Source organism: Eptesicus fuscus, chromosome 23, assembly GCF_027574615.1.
Source record: "Eptesicus fuscus isolate TK198812 chromosome 23, DD_ASM_mEF_20220401, whole genome shotgun sequence".
NCBI lineage: Eukaryota > Metazoa > Chordata > Mammalia > Chiroptera > Vespertilionidae > Eptesicus > Eptesicus fuscus.
Genome location: NC_072495.1, coordinates 21,264,830 through 21,282,989, shown reverse-complemented (window position 1 = coordinate 21,282,989; position 18,160 = coordinate 21,264,830). Strand labels below are relative to the sequence as shown.

The following is an 18,160-nucleotide window of genomic DNA, read 5'->3' as shown; positions in this document are numbered from 1 at the left end:
CGTGCGGCAGGGTCCGCTGCTTGCTTTTGTAAATGACATTTTAGAAGCGTTAGATGAGGAAACATTTACAGAGTGGGTGGCACATAGTAGGGCTTCAGCAATTGTTAGTTCCCATCCTTTCAGGGAGCTGGGTCAGCACCACTGAAGGTGGGCTTTGGGGTTTCTTGGCTCTGAGTCTAAGTAACTTCGGCCATTGACTCGCTGTGCTAGTTAGTTTACTGGAAACTTTCAGAGGCCGAGAGTCAGGGTGCAAAACTTGGCTCCACCACTTACTGAGATGCCCTGGGCAATGGTGATAACATTACCAGGGTGATAGGGAGTGAATGAGAAAAGGAATGTCAGGTACTTAGTACAGTGCCTGGCACACAATGAGAAATTAACAAATGCTAGTCCCATTTAGTTCCTTTGTTCTTTAAGCTTAGGTGTCTACTCTTGTATTTGGTATTATTTAATTCCACTTTTCCCCCCAAAAGGCTGGTGAAAAATTATAAGATAGAATGGACCTTAGGCAGTTATGTTCAGGCTAGAAGCATTGGCAGGAGGCATCAGGGGCTTGTAGGTGGCAGATTGGGTAAGAATCATGGAGGGAAGGGCTCAGTGAGAGGTTGGAGGCAAGAGCAGGGTCTGTAGCTACTGGTGAAGACCCTGACCTGCTGGGTCACGGGTGACCCAAGAATGACTCCTATTCTAAAGGGAAGGGAGCCATTTTAGGATATTTTCAGGTAGAGCTGAAATACAGAGCAGGGGGTAATGGTATTTTTAACTTTTTACTGGGGACAATTTCAAGTCAATAGGAAGTAGAGAGAATATCGTACAAAGAACTCTCATGCACCCATCACCAGCTTCAACAGTTAACTCATTGCCAGTCTTGCTTCATCTGTACGCCCACCCGCTCTCCTCTCCCTCATTGTTTTGAAGCATATCCTAGACATTACTTTATCTGTAAATTTTACAGTAAGTGTCTCTAAAAGATAGAACTTATTTCATTACCTTATTTTGTCCTCTAAGAAGTACAGATCTAGTTTTTTGCCTTTTCTCAGTGGATAATTGTGAATAACTTTCTGTCTGATTTAGGATCCTTGATGACATTGAAGTTTATGAAGAACAAATTTCATTCAAACTGGAAGAGCTGGTCACCATCTCCTCCTTTCTGAATTCCTTTGTGTTTAAGATGATCTGGGATGGAATCGTAGGTAAGTTAAAGGTGGCGGCCACTGTTCAGTTGATGCTACAGGCGGGGAGGTCAGTCAGTAACACAGCTGGTTCTTAGCCTTATTATCTGTCAACGTTAATGGAAAATGCACATTTCTTCACCTAATTAGAAGTTTCCTTTTTTCGCTCTCTATCTGTGACCTCTGAAGACAGTGGTGAGGTTAAAGAAGTCTTGTTCTCCCATATGTCTTTCAAGATTTGCTTGTATCAGGAATTATTAGTAATGATTAATTTTGCCCCACATCTCCTTTTGATTCTTTGTGTTGATTTTATCTTTGAGAAGATAAATGTGTGCCAGCTAACACTTCCGGTTAAAGATGCACCTCCTGATGTGTTTCCAGTGGTTCAGTACAAAGCTCCTTAGATTAATAGGGTCCTTAGATGACGTGCTAGTGGGAGGCAGCGTGAGTGATTGTGCCTAAGAGCTACTCAGCCCTGTAGACACTTGGAACACACCCAGGGTGTCTTTCAGCTCTGTGGTTCCATGCAGGATTCACAGCGAGTGGGGGGGAAGGCCTTGGTGGGACTTGATGACCAGAGCTGTCCTTTCAGTTCGTCTGTCTCCGTTCTGATCAGCTTCCTGAGGGTGCCTCCTGCTTGTGTGCCCACAGAGAACGCCAAGGGCGAGACCTTGGAGCTGTTCCAGTCCGTCCACGGGTGGCTGATGGTGCTGTATGAGCGGGACTGTCGGCGCCGCTTCGCCCCCGAGGACCACTGGCTGCGAAAGTGAGCGCCCGGGGTGGGGAGGCGGGTTTATGGACGCTGCACTCACGTCCCAGGGCAGAGAGGAACTTGTCCGTCTCCTTCATCTTTCACCTGCATGAGGAGACCCGTTCTTCCTGCACCTGTCGGGACGGATCACCTAGCAGTCACTTCTGTTAAAATATGCGTCCCCTGAGGATGGTTAGAGCTCATTAGAGCAGCAGAGCCCGGTTACGTTTAGCAAGTGTTTCGTATCCAAACTGGGAAGAAGAAGAATGTTCAGCTGAACTGAGCCACAGGTAATGCTAGGCAAATGGCAGTTTTTAAAAATCAGAATTAGCAGGATAAAAACTACAGCTAGGTGTTTTGGGGGATGGGGTTGCGGAATCCTCTTGCAACAACTAAACATAAGGTCGTGTCCTCATTGTCTTATCCATGACATGGCAACTCCTGTGTAAGTCTTGAAGTTGTGGCACTAGAGCAGGACTGGCCAGCTGTTTCTGTAAAGGGCCCGACAGTGACTATTCTAGGCTCTGTGGCACGAAAACAGCCAGAGACAACACGTAATGAATGAGTGTGGTTGTGTCCCATTAAAACTTGACAAAAAATGGGCGGCAGGCTGCATTTGGCCCGCAGGGTGCAGTTTGCCAAGAATGGTGGATTTTGTGTTTTCATTATCCCAAGCCCATGCCTTTCTTTTTAAGGGATCTCAAACCTAGTGTGCTCTTCCAAGAACTGGACAAGGACAGGAAGCGGGCCCAGCTGGTCCTGCAGTACATCCCTCACGTCATTCCTCACAAAAACGTGAGTCGCACTCAGAGCTGGGCCCCTGTGCGTCTTTCTGCTCCACCACGTGGCTCCTGGCTTTCCATCTCTGTTACCCAGTTGGAAACAAATAAACGCGCTCACTCATTCAGCAGTGCAAACTGGGACTGGATCTTACTCTGTGTCGGGCATGAAGCTAAGTCCTGGGGGTACAGGGATTGAAGACACTATGAACTGGCAGTCCATAGTGTAGAGTGGGGTGTGTGCCACAGGGTTGGATGCTGGGGGAGCCCAGAAAGGGGTTGGGAGCACAGGCAAATGTGGTCAGTGTTTAAAGGCCTCGAGTGAGAGAATGCAGTGCTGCTGGAGAGCCAGACGGACGGACTGTCTGATGGAGGGAATGTAGGAGGAGGGAAGAAGCTATATTTCTAATTCCAAGAGTGTTTTGGGGAAGGTTTCCTGCTCCCTCAAGTCACTTTTAACTTAAGGAAGCGTCCCATTGCAGTTGCTTCTCAAATGGCTTAAAAGCCATGAATCTCGTACAGTGTGTTTTAGGGACTCATCAGCCATTGACCCTGTCTCTGGTCTCACCGTTGCTTGTTTCAGAGAGTTCTCCTGTTCCGAAACATGGTCACCAAGGAGAAGGAGAAACTGGGGCTTGTGGAGACCAGCTCTGCCTCCCCTCACGTCACCCACATCACTATCCGGCGGTCCCGGATGTTGGAGGTGAGAAGCCCACAAGCAGTGTGCTCTGTGGAGGGTAGGCGTTTCAGCGGGTGAACCTGTTGCCTCTGAACTGTTCTTGTCGCTCCTTCATCTAATGACACTGGAATCGAGGCTCTGGGAGCCAGAAAGGGGCCATTTGTCCTGCTTCCTGCTCTGAGAGCTGCTTGATTAAACAGGGTTTCTTCTCCTTTTCACCAGGAGGGCCCCTGGCTAGAGCATCAAACACTCGGTGCCTCTATATGAGGACAGGAAGTGCGATGTGCAGAACATCTCGTGTCTGTCCCTCTGTCCTGGCAGGCACTTGGCCCACACTCCCAACTGTGAACGTGGAGGCTGGAGTGTAGGGGTTAAGTTCACTGAGCCATGCTGGGAGCTGCAGTTACCACAGAGCCAGAAGCTCTTTGTAGACATACAATGATGAGGTGCAAGGGAAGTGGCCCACCGCAGTCAAAGCCAGCATCCAGGTTACCACTCTGGCGACCTCAGAGAAGAATACGCCCAGCTGCATAACAGAAACTCACTTCTCCAGCATTTTCTTTGGATGCACCTCTCCTGTCCCAAAGTTCGCAGCCCCTATCATACCCCTCCCTCCAGTGGGACCAGCACCCACGGGAAGTCTGGCTGGTAGAGACTCTCACGTCTCCTGAGAGTGACAGAGTCCCCAACTCCCTTCTCAGGTGTCAATGCTTTTGGGACCGTCACTTGATGTCCTGGTTACCTGAGGCTGCATTTTAAAATGCATCCCAAAGGGATGAAAAAGGAGGGGTGTCTGCCTCAGGTTTTAGGCAAAGTCTATTTTCCTCTTCCTGTCCCATTAGAAATATCTTGTCATGAAACTGATGACTCGTCTTCCTATTGAATGAGGAGGGAGGAGGGTCATTTATTCGTTAGCAGTGTTACGATCTGGTGGTCTGATTATTAGAACATGAGAGCCCGTGGCCTTTGCTCGATTTGGACACGAGGGGGCATCAGAGAGCTGACATTAGGCTCATGATGTCCCAGGCTTTTTGTCCGCTTCCTTTGCGGTGGTTTGTGTTGAAGGCGGGGCTTCTGTGCTCGGCGTCCAGGTTAGTCCTCCAGGAAGGCATCCCCTCACCAGGGTGCACGGGCTGGCACTTCAGCATTGCAGACCTGGGAGGCTTCGACACCCGCTTGTCCCCTCACCCGCCAGTGGCAGAACGAAGGCCAAAGAAATTCAGATTCTCAGCAGGGTTATGGCTATCAGGCCTCGAAGGCCCCGAAGAGTGAAGCCAGCTCTGCCGTCCCCGGGTCGGGGTCTGCCAGCCATCTGCTCTGCTGCCAACAGAGAGACCTAGGACAGAAAGGCAGCCATGTTGCTCCTGGCATAACCACTCCTGGGCTCCCCACCGCCCTTTGGATGTTTAAATTCCTCAGCATGGCTCACGAGGCCTTTCCTGATCTGGGGAGAGGTACCAGGAGTTGAGGTGGAGGGTATTTTAGTCTTCTAGTTGTCTGTCTGTAAGGGTGGTTGATTGATTTTTACCAGGAGCTAGGAGATCCTCGTAGCATTAAAACAGAGAGGGCGAGATCTGGTCCAGACTTCTTTCATCCCTTGTCTGATGGCCGGGAGCCTGTTGTGACTCCTTTTGTCCAGTTTTCTGTCTCGCTGCTCTGCATCCTCTCGAAGGCAGTCTCCCCTTGGGGAAGAGTGGTAAAGTCACGTCCCACAAAATGAGTTTTCCTTTGACCAGGCTCTCATTAAAACCGGGTGAGAACTGCGCCCTGACTCACACGTCTATTACCCTGGAGTGCTTCCCACAGGGAGGAGAGCCTTAGGGGGCGCCCTGAGTGTGCAGCGGGCCTCGGGGTCCTAATGGGCTGCACTTCTGCCCTCGGCAGGACGGCTACGAGCAGCTGCGGCAGCTGTCCCAGCACGCCATGAAGGGCGTGATCCGCGTGAAGTTTGTCAATGACCTCGGGGTGGACGAGGCAGGGATCGATCAAGACGGTGTTTTCAAGGAGTTCTTGGAAGAGATCATCAAGAGGGTGTTTGACCCGGCACTCAACCTGTTCAAGGTATTCCAGGGGGGGGAGCGGGGCTGCCAGCCGCCACACTGAGGCGCCACGAGACGCGAAGGGCTGGGCTTCTCGACACAAGGCCTCACCTCCCTGCCTCTGTCCACCTGTTTCCTCGCAGACAACCAGTGGGGACGAGAGGCTCTACCCTTCGCCCACCTCTTACATCCACGAGAACTACCTGCAGCTCTTTGAGTTCGTGGGCAAGATGCTGGGGAAGGCCGTGTATGAGGTAGGCGCGTGAAGGAGCATCGGACTGGAGAGGAAGATAAAACGTGGGAAGTACACGGCTTTGTATGCATTTATGTGATCAGACCCTGCCGTGTCTACTGCCTGTCATTAGGATAAAGTCAGGAAGGAAGGACAGGAACCCGACTACTGTAGAGAGATACTGTACTTTCCTGTGCTGCTCATTGAATCCTCAGCATCCCTGCGGCGTGGCCGCCGCAGTCCTGTTTGTGTAAGGATGAGAGAACCGAGGCTCGAGGAGGCGCTTATCCAGAGTCTCATCGCTCATGAAGGGTAGAATGCAGATGTAACCCAGGCCACCCTGAGTCCTAAACCTGCCCTTCGCTTCGCTGAAGGGTGAGGGATGGTGTGATGTCCTCCCCCACTTCCTGGGCCTCGTCTCTGTCTCCTCCCTCTCCAGCAACAATAATAGTGCAGATGAAAGAAATGGGGGCACTGGGCCCGCTGTTTGCCCTGCTCTGCCTCCGGCAGGAGCGTGTCCTCTGAGCTCCCACAGCCTGCTCCCCAAATCTCACAGCAGGGAGGCTGCGCTGTCACCCATTTGCAGGTGGGGAACGGAGGCTCCGTGGCCGGGCAGCAGCAGAGCTGGGTTTGATCCCTGAGTGGTGTCCATAACCACCATGCTGAGATGTCCCCATGGGGGACTTGGTTGGGTTTGTTAGTGATGGGGAGGTAGCGTCCAGATTGGAAATTCCGGAGGTACCTGGAGACGCTTCTGGTGCCTCTGCGGCGGGAGCGGCCCTGATGGGATGATTGGGGCGGACTCTGGACAGACTGCGGTGGCGAGCTTGTCTCCTCCCCCAGGGGATCGTGGTGGACGTGCCCTTCGCATCCTTCTTCCTGAGCCAGCTGCTCGGGCACCACCACAGTGTCTTCTATAGCTCCGTGGACGAGCTGCCTTCCCTGGACTCCGAGTTCTACAAAAACCTCACCTCCATTAAGGTCAGTGCGGACAGGCGGGGCTTAGCTGAGCGCTGGAGTGAAGCCCCGCAGGGTGGGTGTGGCGGATGAGGTTCCCTGCCCCTCGTGCCTCGGGACCCTGCCTCTCAGGGCCTCCTTCCTCGAGGGGATGCGTGGCTGTCTCCTTTGCTTCCCGCTGTTCAGTGGCCACAGCAGTCGATGCCTAAGCAGGCCTTGCAGGAGCGTCAGTTCTTTAAGGACATGGCCCTCTGGGTCCCAACACTTTCCCTTCCCTGTCGTCTTAGCGCTACGATGGGGACATCTCCGACCTGGGCCTGACGCTGTCGTATGATGAAGACGTCATGGGGCAGGTAGGTCGACTTCTGGGGCTGAAGTCTTCTTTCTGTCCCTCTGGGCTTCCTGAGGCCTGCCCTGCCCTTGGTGCTTTCCCCAAACAGAGTGTCTGTCTGTCCGGCCTCTTTCCTCTGGCTTCCGTGCTAGTTCTCCTGTCCCACCTTGCCGGGGGGAGGGGGATCTTCTTCCATTACAGCTGACCTGGCCTTTGCCTGCTCGATCTCGCTGTGCTGAGACCTCTGACTCTGCTGAGGTTATGCTCTGGGTCATTCCTAATTGAAGCCATAGCTCCATTTGTAACGTTGCTCTTTGTTGCCATGGTGATATTAGCTGTCACTCATGAGGACAGTGACTTAGAAAGGGGGAAGGAGGCTCTGAGAAGACATGCCTCTAGCAGACTCCTGTCCCCATCCCAACTCGTCACAAAGGGCAGAGCAGGAAGAAAAAAGACCCTTGAAATAGTGGGGCAGAGCTGTTTCCTCCCCGAGTTCTCGGCTTTTCTCGGAAGTGCCCCGGCCCCTCCAGGGTGTCCCGGTGACACCTGAACGCACCCCCACGCATGTGGTCCGAGGGCTGCTCTGGAGGAACCGCGCATGAGCTCGGGTGCGGGGCTGCCTCTGGAGCCTCAGAGAGGCCACTCCGTCTCCCCACGCCACAGGTTCCTTTTCTCAAAGGGCCGCTTGCCGAGTGTGAGCCCTCGCTGGGACCAGTGTCACCGGGTGCTCTGTAAGTGCCCACGTCCCCTGCCCTCCTCCTGAAGAGCCACCAAGCAGGCTGGCATCTGAGGGCTCAGAGAAGCCTGTGAGGAAGAATCCCAGCGCATGTGACCACAGAACTCCTCTTTCAGAGAGAGAATGCCATCTCATGGAGTGATTCTCAAATCAGAGCTCACAGGCAGGGGTTCCCTGGGACCCTTTGTGGGAAACGCCAGGCTGGGCGACTCCAAAGGGCCGTTTTAGTTTTAAAACCTTTGATGTGCCCTATGATGTACACAGCATTGGCCCCAGAGGTCACTGTTTCCCAAACTGTCCACATCTTTTGTTATATTAACAGAATTTCTATTTAAATTAGCTTGAAAACGATGCACTCTTTGATTTCTTTAGGTGACCCACTGAAGTTCTTGACGTTGAGGAAAGCAGTTGATTCTGTAGTTTCCAAATCTTTCATCAGATTCTGAGGCTTCTTCCTGACAGTCTTAATTTCCTCTCCTGACTATAAAAATAATGCAAACTCCCAACCAAATATCAGCTAGAATGTGAGCATACAGGTGAAAATGAAATCCGCCTGGAGTGGCAGTGCCCGGAAAGTGCCACTGGTAACATATGGCTGGCCTTCCAGATCTTTCTCCCTGGCACCCACATCATTATTATTATTATTATTATTATTTTTGCAGGAGAAAAAACCTTTCTTATTGATCGTGTAGGATCTGCTTGCTGATGTGTAAGCCCAGGCGTTTTGTGGAAATGGTTGTTGCCAAACATGGCCCATCTTAATTCTGTCGTTATTCCGGACGTGGGTGTCGGCCCTTTTGTCTGCAGGAAGCTTTCTCCCCATTAGAATCCTCTCGAGTGATTGTTCCGCCTCTTCCCTCCTAGCTCGTTTGCCATGAACTGATTCCTGGAGGGAAGACCATTCCTGTTACAAATGAAAATAAGTGAGTATCGCAATTCGATTTTTAAGGTCATCACTTGAGAAGACTTCATTCTGGCTCTCCGGGCTTACTTGGAGAATTTATTAAGATACATTGAAGTAGAAAAGCCATAAATGTTATAATGGAACTTACAATGGTTACAGTTCCTAGGCCAGTGATGGGCAACCTTTTGAGCTTGGTGTCAAACTACACCAAAAAACTGAGCATAACTCGGGTAGTGTGTCACTTTGAGGAAAAAACATTATTTTGCAAATGTTTCATCTTCGGCATGCAGCCACCTCAGCGGCCGCGTGTCATCAGAAATGGCTACGCGTGTCAGTGCTGACACGCGTGTCATAGGTTCGCCATCACTGTCCTAGGCCAAAATCGTCTTAAATTCGATGTGCAAAATAAGAATTGACAATTCGTTGTTTGCAGTAGCACTTCTGAGGCCAGAGGCAGTGTTCCTAGGACTCGAACGATGGCCCTCAGTGCAGACACATGGATTCTGGGCCCTTCGGGCACGCAGTCCGGAACCCAGAGGGCACCGAGGCAGAAGGCACCTGGAGGGGCAGATCGTGTAGGAATGATAGCCCGTGGCGGTTGTAGAAAGCCCAGTCTTGAGAACACAGCGGCGAGTTCAGATGCAGCAGATAGGTCTCAGATATGGGGAGCTTCTGAGGCCCGGCAGCTGTCACAGATAACAGGCTTTCAGGAATCTGTCATGAATGTCAACTTCTTTGGTCCCTAGAAGCCAGACCCCTCAGTGCACTGTCTCCACCCGGCCTATTCTCACCGGATTAAAACTAGAACCTGGCATGAGGGGTAGATAGACTAGTAGGCCTGTCTGTCAATCTGTCCGTCTTCTCCTGCCACCAGGCTCTGCTGAGCATCTGAACTATAATCTGAGTGTCACTCTCCTCAGTGACACGTGAGAGCTCGGTCCTACCTGGTGGGGCCTTTGGACCAGATGCACGTTCCAGCCCTGCGTCCTGAGCATCGCGTCTCTGGTTGGGATGGCTCGGCCAGCCTCATGCTTGGGAGCTTTCATTCAGCACAGACCCAGCTCTCGTCAGCATTGAGATGCACCAGTTGGACTTGCCTCTGGGGCGTTAGTTTGACAGCTGAGAAAGAACAGAGCCTGGAACTGTCTGGAGCCCGTGTTCCCTCTCACCATCCTGCAGAGGGCTTCCCAGGAGCGAGCGCGTGCAAAAGACCCTCCAGGGTGTCGGGGTCACAGGAGGGCCTTAGTAAATGAGAGCAGTGGTTGCCACCATCATCGACTAGGTGACACGTCACACACAGCCAGCTGCCCTCAGATTGGTGGGGTTTTTTTTGCCAGACATGAGGGCACAGGGTGGTGGTGGGAGTTGTATGTATAACAACCAGAGGAAGTGGGTCCGTGCAGCCTGTGTTGCGTGAGGTTCCTGCCCCGCCTTGGAAACTCCTGTGGAGAAAGTCCTTTCCCGCGCTCTTCCACGTCCTCAGTGTAAACCTCAGGGCGAGAGCGGTGCAGTGCTGCAGGCCGCCTATCCTGCGAGGCCTGGCGGTGCCCGTTCCTCCTCCTCCAGGGGACGCTGGGTCCTGCACTTCCGAGGTGTGAAATGGGAGAGTCCCTCTCTTTTTTCGGTGAAATGGGACAGAATTAGTAACCGGCTTCCAAGAGTCCAGGAAAGGAGTCGCAGTAGTAGAAAAGGTCATCTTGAAGTGTACTGATGTGCAAGTTTGCTGCTGGATAGTTTTTAAAATAGGCTGTTTTCACTGCCAGGCACTCAGATCTGAGTGCTGCGGGGAACACGTTTATTTGCACTGGACTGATTGGAATTTTGAGAATTATGTGTGGGCTGGGCTCAGGTTCTTTCACCTCTGAGTACATGCTTGCTAAGAAATCAGCAAGCTAGCAAGCCTGTTGGGATGTATCTAACCCAGGGGTCCTCAAACTGCGGCCCGCGGGCCACATGCGGCCCGCCGAGGACATTTATCCGGCCCGCCAGGTGTTTTTGCCGCCGCTGCCTGTCCTGCTTAGCAGCCGACTTAGCAGTGTGCATAGGAATTTGTTCATAGTTGTTTTTTTTTAAACTATAGTCTGGCCCTCCAACGGTCTGAGGGACAGTGAACTGGTCCCGTTTAAAAAGTTTGAGGACCCCTGATCTAACCTGTTCAGTTGTAGTACATTATACGTTGTACATGCGGCCATTGTGTTCATAAAATCCGACCCAGGAGACCATCTGCTGGAACCGTGGTTAGTGCCTTGACGTCCTAGTTGAAACTGAATGTGAGCCAGCTGCATTTGACCAGAACTTTCTGAGGCCTCACCTTTGCACAGATGAGCAAGGTTTTAATTCCTCACCTCGCTCTTGGTCCAGATGAGCAAGGTTTTAATTGAAGTTTCTGCATGAAGCAACTTTTCTCTGCTTTAAAGCTTAGTGGAGGACTGCATTACATCTTAATTGGTGTATGTCCAAAAGGATGAAATTAAACACAAGACTGGAAAAATACCCTTTGTACCAAGAAGGGCCCTCTCCTTACCTGGAGGATGTCTTGCTTTGAGTCTTTGACACATTGGGGTGTTATCCTGGTGAATGGCCCACTGTTTTGTGCGGTTCTTTTTGGAGAAGTGATGAGGTAATGCGCTGGGCACGCAGTGTACCGTTCAGGAGAGCCGTCATCGTCATCTGGTTGTTCTGGTGAAATGTCCTCGTACTATTTGTGTTTCTGTAAAATGAAACAGAAATGACCTAACTCATCTTCCAGCCCATTGGGAACAGCCCACTCTATCCTGTTAATTTCCATTGTTTTCTTCTGTCGGCAACAGAATTAGCTATATCCATCTGATGGCACACTTTCGAATGCACACTCAAATCAAAAACCAGACGGCTGCCCTCATCAGCGGATTCCGTTCTATCATCAAACCCGAGTGGATCCGGATGTTCTCAACCCCTGAGCTCCAGCGTCTCATCTCCGGTGACAACGCTGAGATTGACCTGGAGGATTTGAAGTAAGGAGTGAGTGAGCTGGCAAGGGCGAAGTTCTTAGGCCTGGAAAGCAAGCGGCCCCCTCGCGGGGTCCTCTTTGGAGTTATTTCAGGGCCCATCTCCAATACTCTCCTCCCCGCTCACGGGGTGAACTGCTGGGAATAAAAGCCCAACCACTTGTGTGCCTAGAAACCGAATCGAAGCAGACCTTGAGGACCGCTGGGCTCTCTGAGGTTCTCGGGACTAGTTACAAGGACCTCCCGCTGGCTTCTGCTCTGGAGCAGCCAGCTCTTGAACTCTCGGCCCCGTTAGCTTCCAGGGACATGGGGTTATTAAGGCATGAACTCTGGCTTTCAGAGGACTCGGTAGTTAGTAGTGCGTGTCTAAATGCCGTGCTTACCTGTGTGTGTGACTGAGCTGTGTCTGCATTGTTTTCAGGAAGCACACAGTGTACTACGGTGGTTTTCATGGAAGTCACAGGGTCATTATCTGGCTCTGGGATATTCTGGCCTCCGACTTCACGCCCAACGAGAGAGCCATGTTTCTGAAGGTACTGTGCATGTTACCTAGACGTGCATGCATGCATACGTAGATATTCTCCTGAATCTAGAAGGCCAGGTGATGTAATAACTTACACTGGGGGAAATGACGTGATCAAGAGGACCTCCTGACATCAGCATGCCGTCCCATCGGCGGGCCTACACGGCAGGTCAGGTAGTAACCAGGAGGGCCTCGAGGTGAGGCGAGCCTGCGCGGACCCTCTGCAGGGACAGGCATGCTCCGCCTGCTGGGCTCCGCACTCCATCTGCCCCTTCGCTGGTGCTGGCCTTGCTCATGCCTCTTGCTTTCCTGTCGTTATAGAAGTGAGTGGTGCTGTTACCTTAAGAAACTAGAGACAATCTGTTCTACCGTGTAGGATTTAAACAGTCTCCATTTCTACCTCTAGAGAAATGGGACTACCTCTGTGTAGCTTTTTTCTCAGTAGTCTGAACACACAATACCACACATGCAATGTCCCAATAAAATGCGCACCGTCAAGTAGGCGGCGGTTAGTGTCTATTTTGCAAATAGAGTGGCTGGCATTCACCAGGACTCCTGTACTGGTGTCTTTAAAGTTGTAATGTTCAAAATGTGACAGTCCCACCGGAGACCCTCCCCCTGGTGGGAGTTTCTCTGTTCCTGAACTCCACACATCCTCCACCAGACTCCCTCAATGGCTAGTCATGTCCACTGGCGTGGATTTCACGCGTTTTAGTCTGAGACCAGCCCTTAAGACACGTGTGAGATGTGTCCCAGTCCGTGGGCCATGTGCCCTCTGTGACCCGTCCTGTCGGCCGAACAGCAGTGACTGACCCGTGACTGGAGCAGTGAGAGACTGAGGGAGTGCCGGCCCCCTCTGTCCCCTGACCCGCCTTGTGTTGCAGTTTGTGACCAGCTGCTCCAGGCCCCCGCTCCTGGGATTCGCCTACCTCAAGCCTCCTTTCTCCATTCGCTGTGTCGAAGTGTCAGATGACCAGGTACCACGGCTGGGGAGGGTTGTGCACTATGCCCACCGCAGGGCAAGCCCCTGGGCGCCGGAGAGAAGGTTCGCTGTTCTCCTGGGAGCAGGCTGACCCTGCTGCCTCAGCTCAGTTGGTCCTCCTCCCTCCCTCAGGGAGGAGTAGCTGCAGGTGTTTTTAGTCGCCGCTGCTCTGCCAGGCTCCAGGTCTGAGAGGCAGTGTGGGAGAGGGTGAGGGCATGGGCCTAGGGACTGAACAGGCACAGGTTTGAATGCCAACCCCTCCACCTGCTGGCCGCACAGCTGGGCAGGCTGCTCCGTTTCCTGTCTTTTCTAAAGAGAATGAATGCCTTAGGGGGTTGGTGCTCAAAGAGTAGCCCTTGTTAAAAGTGTCCCTCCTGTCCTCTCCCCACTCCTGCAGCCTGGTGGCCTCTGAGTGCCATGCCTTTCAGGATGCTGCAGTCTGGGCTCCAGATCCTCCCCGTGGGACACGAGCCCCCTTGCTGAGGAGGCTGCCCCAAGCTAGTCTGCCCAGGCCAAGCACTGGCAAGGTCGGGGAGGGAGCGTGAGGCTGCACTCAGAAATTGGGGATCTAAAGCATTTTCACTGTATACTGGCTCTTTGAAAATTGGTTACTCAACAATTAGCCGTTACCCAGAGGCCCCATTTCCTGGCGCTTCCTTAACACAGGAGTCCCCTGTGCTGCCCGAGGAGCGGGGCTGCTCTGCACTCCTCTCGAGGCTTGTCCTCGGTGTGGGGCCGGCCTTGGTGGTGGAGTGCACACTCACAGGCCCAGCCTCGCCAGGGCGGTGCAGCACATCCCGCTCAGCACCCAGGTCCTCCCGTTCTGGCACCTGCCCAGGCTCCCTCACTAGCACCTCCAACCGAGGCTGTGCTGTGTGCTTGCAGGACACTGGGGACACCCTGGGCAGCGTCCTCCGGGGCTTCTTCACCATCCGCAAGCGGGAGCCAGGTGGCCGCCTGCCCACCTCCTCCACCTGCTTTAACCTGCTCAAGCTGCCCAACTACAGCAAGAAGAGCGTCCTGCGGGAGAAGCTGCGCTACGCCATCAGCATGAACACGGGCTTCGAGCTGTCCTAGCTCCCGGTGCGGCCGCCTGCCTCACAGACTCCTGCCTACCAGGACCTCCGCTCCAGGAGGCAGCGTGCCCCTGGGCCCGAGACCAACATGCCAGGTGACTGCGGCCCTCAGACCGTCCCTATAGCCATGAGACTCCCCTGTGGCCTCAAGAACTTGGGACGCACGTGCGACTCTACACAACATTCTCCAGGTGACACTAATGGAAGGGGGGTCGGAAATAAACCTCCAGATTCCGCCAGCATCGGTCGTTTCTCGGTACTCCCAGTGGCCGGAAGCCCAGGCCCACGACTGTGGAGGGGCTTCTCTTTTTTATAGTTTGCTCTTTTGTGAGTCTTTCTTTCCTTACGTTTCTGAGTGCGCTGTGCATGAACAAGGCCCAGGCACGCCAAGGCTCCAGGCTGGTTTCCGTGACCTGGGCCTGTGTGCACGAAGCCTAATATGCGTGAGACACTCCTGTTTCTGAAAACTACTCAGGTAGCCTCTATGCATCCGGCAGTCTCTGCCTCCAGCCCATCCCCAGCAGCCTCTCTCCAGACCTCCAGACGGCCAAGGCCACCTGCTCCCCAGGGAGGCAGAGGTGCCTGCTGGAAGGTCATGAGCACAGAAGTTTGGGCACTGCTCCCATTGGTCTCAGATGCTCTGAGTCCTCAGCAGGCCAGCTGCTAGGGCGCCTCCACTGGCATGTTCCAGAAAGTGCGTTCACACTGCATCCTGGGTTTGCCAGAAAACACCAGTTGGCCCTAGGAGCAGCTCCCTTTCTAGAAGGTGCGGCTGTTACCCAAAGCCTCCTGGTTCCCAGGAGCAGCTGCCTTCCTGCTTCTTTGCCCGCCTGTTAAGTAGGAGGAAACAAATCTTAGCCAAGGTCCTGTCCTTCTGGGCACGGCTTTACTCAGATCGTAAAATCCAAGAAACTTGGGTCTCGCCCCCTGCTGTCCTCAGCACAGGGAACCCGGGAGAGACCTCTGCACTGACTCAGCTCACGAGTCTCAGGAAATTCACGGCCCCCTGGTTGGTTTCTTTGTTTTACTGGGTTTTTTTTTCTGACAACCCATTGTGCTCCTGTGTCCTCATTCTTCACCTTTATCATGAGAACTGGACTCTAGATCCAGGGAATTGAGGCAAAGGCCGTGTCAGTGGTCTAGGCTGACAACCATCCACCCTTGCCCACCTCATCACACCCCTTCAGTCTCCCCACCACGGAGACTGAGCCAGAAAAGAAGCCAGGAGTGCCTGGTCCCTCGTCTGCTCTATGGAGCGGCTTGGGCTTGTAGGTCCCTTCCAAGCAGCAAACACCTTCCAGCAAGAACCTTCAGGTTGGTGGCAAATGGGCGAGACCTGTCTCCATAGCTTCTGTGGAGATGGGTGCCCGTGTCCCATCAGCGTCCAGGCCTGACTGTGCTGAGCCCCTGGAGGCCAGTGTGTATTTTACTTTGATGGAAAGACAGCAAGGAATTTACAAACAGGAATTCAGTATTTAAGATTTGTTAGTAACCTCAGATTATATGGATTTGCCACTTTCTTTAAATGCTCCATTCCTCCAGAGGTCTGATGAGCATGTGTGTGCACACTGAGCAGGTGTGCGCATTATGCTAGGGTCCATAGAATTGTCAACTTGTGCAAAGAGACGGGACCCCATCTTGATTTTCATCACCTGAGAATCATCCTGTGTGGGATTGGGTGAGGGTAGTAGTTTCTAAGCATCAGCTCTGGGTCTCTCTTGCCGAGGAGGGGTAGTTTGTCATTTCATATCACTCTTCAGCAGCTGGAAATATTGCACTACCTAAAACACTGACTTTGCTTTCATAGCTGGCTCTTGACGACTCTAAAACGATGTGGATTTTTAAAATATAGATAAATAATAAATAAATAAGTGATAAAATAAAAAGGTGTGGGTTATTTTGTTTTCACAGATAACTTATAGATTAAAACGTGATTAACGGCTTTATTAAACGTGCACTTGAGCCCATGGTGGCTGTTCCGCTTCATCTGAAGGAGCGCTTTCCAACCACGTGCCTGGGAAGCTCAAGGTGGGGCCGCTGGGGCGGAAGCGCACGGGCTCTCACAGCGGCAGGACGACACAACAATAACTTAACAGGCCTCTGATTCTCCTCCTACCCAGAGTTCAGAGCAGCGGACAATTTGTCATTAAAGCTAACATCACCTTCTGTCCCACCGGTGCCCTTGTCCCTCTCACCCACTTCCCAGAGGAGCCATCACCCCACATGGCATGTCTTAGAGACAGGTGCTCATAGAAAAAAAGCCAGGCAACTCAAACGTGTATGAAGTGAAATTCTGCAGCTTCATCTAGACATACTCGGCTCTTCTCCCTTAGTGAGGATCAGACTTGCAGGACACAGCCTTGTCTCATTCTGTTCAACAAACGCAGCAGCTTTACATTCCACAGAAAACCCATCTCAAACCCGCCCATTTTTCCAATTCCACCTTCTGTGGCTTTTCCCCTCCTCCTCTGGAGTCCTGTTCTAGTGCCAGTAGCAGGCTGTTTTGATTAGGGTGGCTTTGTAGTATAACTTGATATCTGGAATTGTGATTCCTCCAAGTTATACTACAAAGCCACCGTAATCAAAACAGCTTGGTACTGGCACAAGAACAGGCATACAGATCAACGGAACAGAACAGAGAACCCAGAAATTCACCCAAGCCATGAAGCTCAATTAATATTTGACAAGAAGGCAAGAGCATCCATCGAGTCAAGAGAGTCTCTTCAATAAATGGTGTTGGGAAAATTGGACAGATACATGGAAAAAATGAAACTAGACCACCAACTTACACCATACATAAGAATAAACTAAAAATGGATAAAAGACTTAAATGTAAGTCATGAAACCATAAATATCCTAGAAGAAACCATAGGCAGCAAAATCTTTGACATCTCGTAGCAATGTTTACAAATCCATCTCCTAAGGCAAAGGAAACTAAGGAGAAAATAAACAAACGGGACATCAAAATACAAAGCTTCTACACAGCAAGAGAAACCACCAACAAAACGAAGAGAGCCCACTGTATGGGAGAAAATATTTGGCAATGATACATCTGATAAAGGGTTAATATCCAAAATATACAAGGAACTCATACAATTTAAAAGGAAGACAAACAATCCAATTAAAAAATGGGCAAAGGACATTTCTCCAAAGAGGACCAATGGCCAAGAGATACATGAAGAAATGCTCAGTCACTCATGATTTGAGATGCAAATCAAAACGAAAATGAGGTACCATCTCATACCTGTCAGAAGGGCTACCATCAACAAATCAGTAAATGACAAGTGCTGGCGAGATGTGGAGAAAAGGGAGCCCTAGCTGGTTTGGCTCAGTGGATAGAGCGTTGGCCTGCGGAACTGAAGAGTCCCAGGTTAGATTTCAGTCAAGGGTATAGGCCCGGTTACAAACTTGATCCCCAGTAGAGGGCGTGCAGGAGGCAGCCAATCAATGATTCTCTCTCCCCCTCTCTCTGAAATCAATAAAAATATATTTAAAAAAAAGGGGGGGGGGGGGAACCGTAGTACACTGCTGTTGGGAATGCAGACTGGTACAACCATTATAGAAAAACAGTATGGAGTTTCCTCAAAAAACTAAATATGGAACTGCCCTCAAAAAACTAAATATGGAACTACCATTTGACCCAGTGATCCCACTTCTAGGAATATATCCTAAGAAACCCAAAGCACCAATCAGAATGTATGCATCCCTATGTTCATAGCAGCACAATTTACAACAGCTAAGATCTGGAAACAGCCCAAGTGCCATTAGTAGATGAGTGGATAAAAAAGCCCATTTATACCATGGACTACTATGCAGCAATAAAAAAGAAGAATCTCTTACCTTTTGAGACAGCATGGAGGGACCTGGAGAGTATCATGCTAAGTGAAATAAGTCAGTCAGAGAAAAACAAGTATCACATGATTATACTCATATGTGGAATCTAAGTAACAAAATGTACCAATTAACGGAGTGGATCCAGAGACATGGAAGCATGGACAAATGCAGAATCTCA

General features: G+C 51.4%; 1 protein-coding gene across 1 annotated transcript in view; it reads left to right on the top strand.

Annotated features, from left to right (window-relative positions):
• Positions 1–14,387, top strand: part of UBE3B (ubiquitin protein ligase E3B) — a 33,691-nt gene extending 19,304 nt beyond the window's left edge. The window contains exons 16-28 of the mRNA XM_008142518.3: positions 1,075–1,193; positions 1,824–1,938; positions 2,619–2,718; positions 3,286–3,405; positions 5,266–5,442; positions 5,564–5,674; positions 6,496–6,633; positions 6,897–6,962; positions 8,541–8,599; positions 11,391–11,573; positions 11,989–12,100; positions 12,975–13,067; positions 13,958–14,387. Of these exons, the coding sequence (XP_008140740.2) occupies positions 1,075–1,193; positions 1,824–1,938; positions 2,619–2,718; positions 3,286–3,405; positions 5,266–5,442; positions 5,564–5,674; positions 6,496–6,633; positions 6,897–6,962; positions 8,541–8,599; positions 11,391–11,573; positions 11,989–12,100; positions 12,975–13,067; positions 13,958–14,149 (1,585 nt within the window). The 3' untranslated portion in view covers positions 14,150–14,387. The remainder of the gene's footprint in view (positions 1–1,074; positions 1,194–1,823; positions 1,939–2,618; positions 2,719–3,285; positions 3,406–5,265; positions 5,443–5,563; positions 5,675–6,495; positions 6,634–6,896; positions 6,963–8,540; positions 8,600–11,390; positions 11,574–11,988; positions 12,101–12,974; positions 13,068–13,957) is intronic.
• Positions 14,388–18,160: the final 3,773 nt, after the last annotated feature.